At 52.7% G+C, this 3,203-nt stretch overlaps 1 protein-coding gene across 1 annotated transcript in view; it reads right to left on the reverse strand.

Moving 5' to 3' along the window:
• Positions 1 to 3,203, reverse strand: part of PLXNA4 (plexin A4) — a 660,133-nt gene that overhangs the window by 103,418 nt on the left and 553,512 nt on the right. The window contains exons 19-20 of the mRNA XM_019509620.1: positions 2,117 to 2,351; positions 538 to 680 (exon numbers count right to left, since the gene is read on the reverse strand). Coding sequence (XP_019365165.1) covers positions 538 to 680; positions 2,117 to 2,351 — 378 coding nt within the window. The remainder of the gene's footprint in view (positions 1 to 537; positions 681 to 2,116; positions 2,352 to 3,203) is intronic.

Raw genomic sequence — 3,203 nt, forward strand, 5'->3', positions numbered from 1 at the left:
GATGTTTTTAGTGAGCCATGGAGGCTTATATGCTCTCCTGCCCCCTTTGACCCTCCTGGGGATTACCTTCCTCTGGGCTTGGAGGATCGTCTCCTTAAGGAGCGACCACTCCCCTTGGACACCCGGCTCCCCTCCCCTAATAACCATTTCCCTTTAGCAATGGAGTACCCCAGGATGGATGTGGACACATACCATCAAAACTGGAGTAACCTGTGCCCAGAGGTTCAGCCCAGAGTCTTTCCAGGGTAACTCTCCGTGAGACTGGGAAGTTGCCTTAGTTGATGGGTTTGTATCATCTGTTGCCGACTGTTTTGCACTGATGTAAGGCTGATTACACCGGCATAAATGTTACGTCTGTCTGTGCCTTGAGACGATGATGTAGCTTAATGCCCTAGGGAAAGAGGCTGCGCCCCACTGCACTGAGCTCATGTAACGCGCAGCCTGTTGGCATTGCAATGGTGTCCCTTCCATACTGGACGGGATGGGAAAGCACACGGTGAGCAGGTGGGATAAGATGTTCATTATTCTCTTTCTTACCTCCAGATCCCTCAGGACAGGGTGGTCTTCAATGCCTGGGAAAAGCACCCTCATAGTGTAGGTCCGGTAATCGAGGAAGGGGATCCCAGCACCATCCAAATCACTCGTGAGCTCATGAATGTCCGTCTGAAGCTCCGCAAAAGCTGAGACAAAAACCCACATGCATTACACTGCTGGCCTGGATTTGCACCTTGACACTATCTGAAAAGGGCTGGGCTGCCCCCCATGCTGGTATAACTTATACTAGGAGAGGGAAGGAGGGAATAAATGGATGGAGAAGTTGGCAAAGTATTGGGCTTAGCTTCCCCACCTGTCAGCCTCTCTCCAGGGTCTGATGACACACAAAGTCTGCATGGGGTCAGACACTGAGAAGGGGTTCAGCTAATCCAGTTCTCAGCGTGGTTTGGCCAGCCAAAGGAGATGGTTTGAACTGATCTGGGTCTGAATCAGAACCTGGGTTCTGATACTCTTGAGCCTAGAGAAGCTGAAGCCGTGCCCCGCCGGGGATCAGCGCCTGCACCGGGCACGAGCACCCTGAGCACCTGCCTGGTGACGCTGCCGGCAGTGCTGTGGGGAAGTGCGTGGGGGGCCCCCACGCCCCCCACTCTCACTCATACCCCACAAACCTCACACACCCACACCCTGCCTACACAACCCCACCAACATACAACCCAACATACCCTATGCCCCTCCACCGCCACGCCCATTCACAAATCCCCCCCACACCCCACCATACACACACAGGCCCCACCATACTCACCCACACACACCCCATCATACACGCACACACTCCTCTACCATGCTCACATGCACAAACACCCCCTACCATATATATGCACGCACACCCCTTACCATACACACCCCAACACCCCCACCATACACACAAAGACACACACATACACTCCCTATCATAAACATACACACTCCCACATCCCCTACCAGACACACACACCCACACCCCCTACCATACACTTACATACATACCCTACCATACACACACGCATCCTACCATACACACATCCCGCACCCCCACCATACATACCCATACACAACATACCATACACATACTCCCTACCATACACACTCACCTCCACGCCCCACCATACATACCCCCACCCTCAACCACACCCCACACTCCACCATACACACACAATATAGAAGTGTGATACTTTATTTTTGAGTGTCTATGCAATCAATCCCTTCTATATACAGTACACAAACACAAATCATGACAAATATTTTTTGTAATAAAATTAATATATATTATAGTAGGTGTTTGACTTCTAGTTAAGTATGTGATTTGGTTGTTTTCTGGTTCAGAAATGGAAACCCTCCCCCCCAATCCCAAAAGGAGTATTTGGGGTGAGGAGACATGGGGAGGGATTTCTGGTCAGGGGTTAGGGGGTGGGATGTCCAGTCCCAAGATAGCTACCAGGGGGCGAGGCAATTCTCAAGGGACAGGGCTATCCATGTGGCCCTCCGCAGCTCACCAGCCAAAAAAACTGCTCTACCTGCTGTGACCTCCCAAATGAGAGGAGACTCTTTAGCCCCAGGGCCTCTCCTCTCCTCTCCCTCCTACCTTCCTTGCATTCCAGCGCCACCCTGGACTCCAGGTTGTCCATCTGCATCTGCAGCCGCTTCAGGGTCAGGTCACTCTCCCGGGACTTGCGCTTGTAGGCAATCAGCACGGCCACGATGAAGATGATGAGCAGGCCCCCAGCCACAGCAATGCTGACGATGGCAGGCAGGCTGAGCGGGCTGTCCGGGGAGATGTAGACCATCCCAGGGGAGAACTCCATCCCTCCCACCCGAGCCTAGGGGGAAATCAGGAGAGAGTCATGTCAGAAAACCCCAGACTCAGGAGCTCCCAGGACCTCCATCTGTCCCTCAGTGACTGGGAAAGTTACACCTGTAGCAGCAGCACCTGAGCTGGGCACGCCAGCTACTCTCACAAGCTAAACAGGACCCTGAGGAGCTTAGGGCCTGGATGCAAGACAGCCCCAAGGTGCTGCTAGAGGTGACTCTAGTGATTCCTCTTGAGCTAGGTCTCTTCTTCCTGAAGAGGTACCGAACCCAGCTGCCCAGCACAAAGCTAGTGGGATGGTGAGATCTTAAGCACTGTTGAACAGATGCACCATCCACTTACAGGCTGTGTCAGAAAGAGCCTTCCTAAATCTCTCATCTTAGTGCTTCATTTTCCTTTCTCTGCATCTCCAAGCACATTCACCCAGTCCTCTGCCCCTGCCTTTCATTTCTGCTCTCCCCTCCTGAAACTTTCTCTGTATCATAGAAAATAAAGGTTGGAAGGGACCTCAGGAAGTCGCATCTAGTCCAACCCTCTGCTCGAAGTAAAACCATCTGCCTTGAAGACAGCTGGACAAGATCAGGGTGACACTGGTGCAAAACCCTGCTGTTGCCTGCTTCCTTTTTCTGAGGTCTCACTGTACCCCACCATGCTTAATTCACTGTCATAACACTGGGGGGAGAACACCCCCCGCTCCATCTTTGCAGGACCTGGGATGTTCAGCGGTTTGCGCCATGGCATATTAGGCCCCAGAGATTGGACAGTTGATGCTTGTCATCACCGTGGCACTCGTGTGGAACGCAGCGAGTACTAACTCGAGTACCAGCAATGCCAAGCTGCATTGGCAAGGCGTTCCCCAGAC

The sequence above is a fragment of the Gavialis gangeticus genome, unplaced genomic scaffold, assembly GCF_001723915.1.
Source record: "Gavialis gangeticus isolate Ggan-Ray unplaced genomic scaffold, GavGan_comp1, whole genome shotgun sequence".
NCBI classification, from domain to species: Eukaryota; Metazoa; Chordata; order Crocodylia; family Gavialidae; genus Gavialis; species Gavialis gangeticus.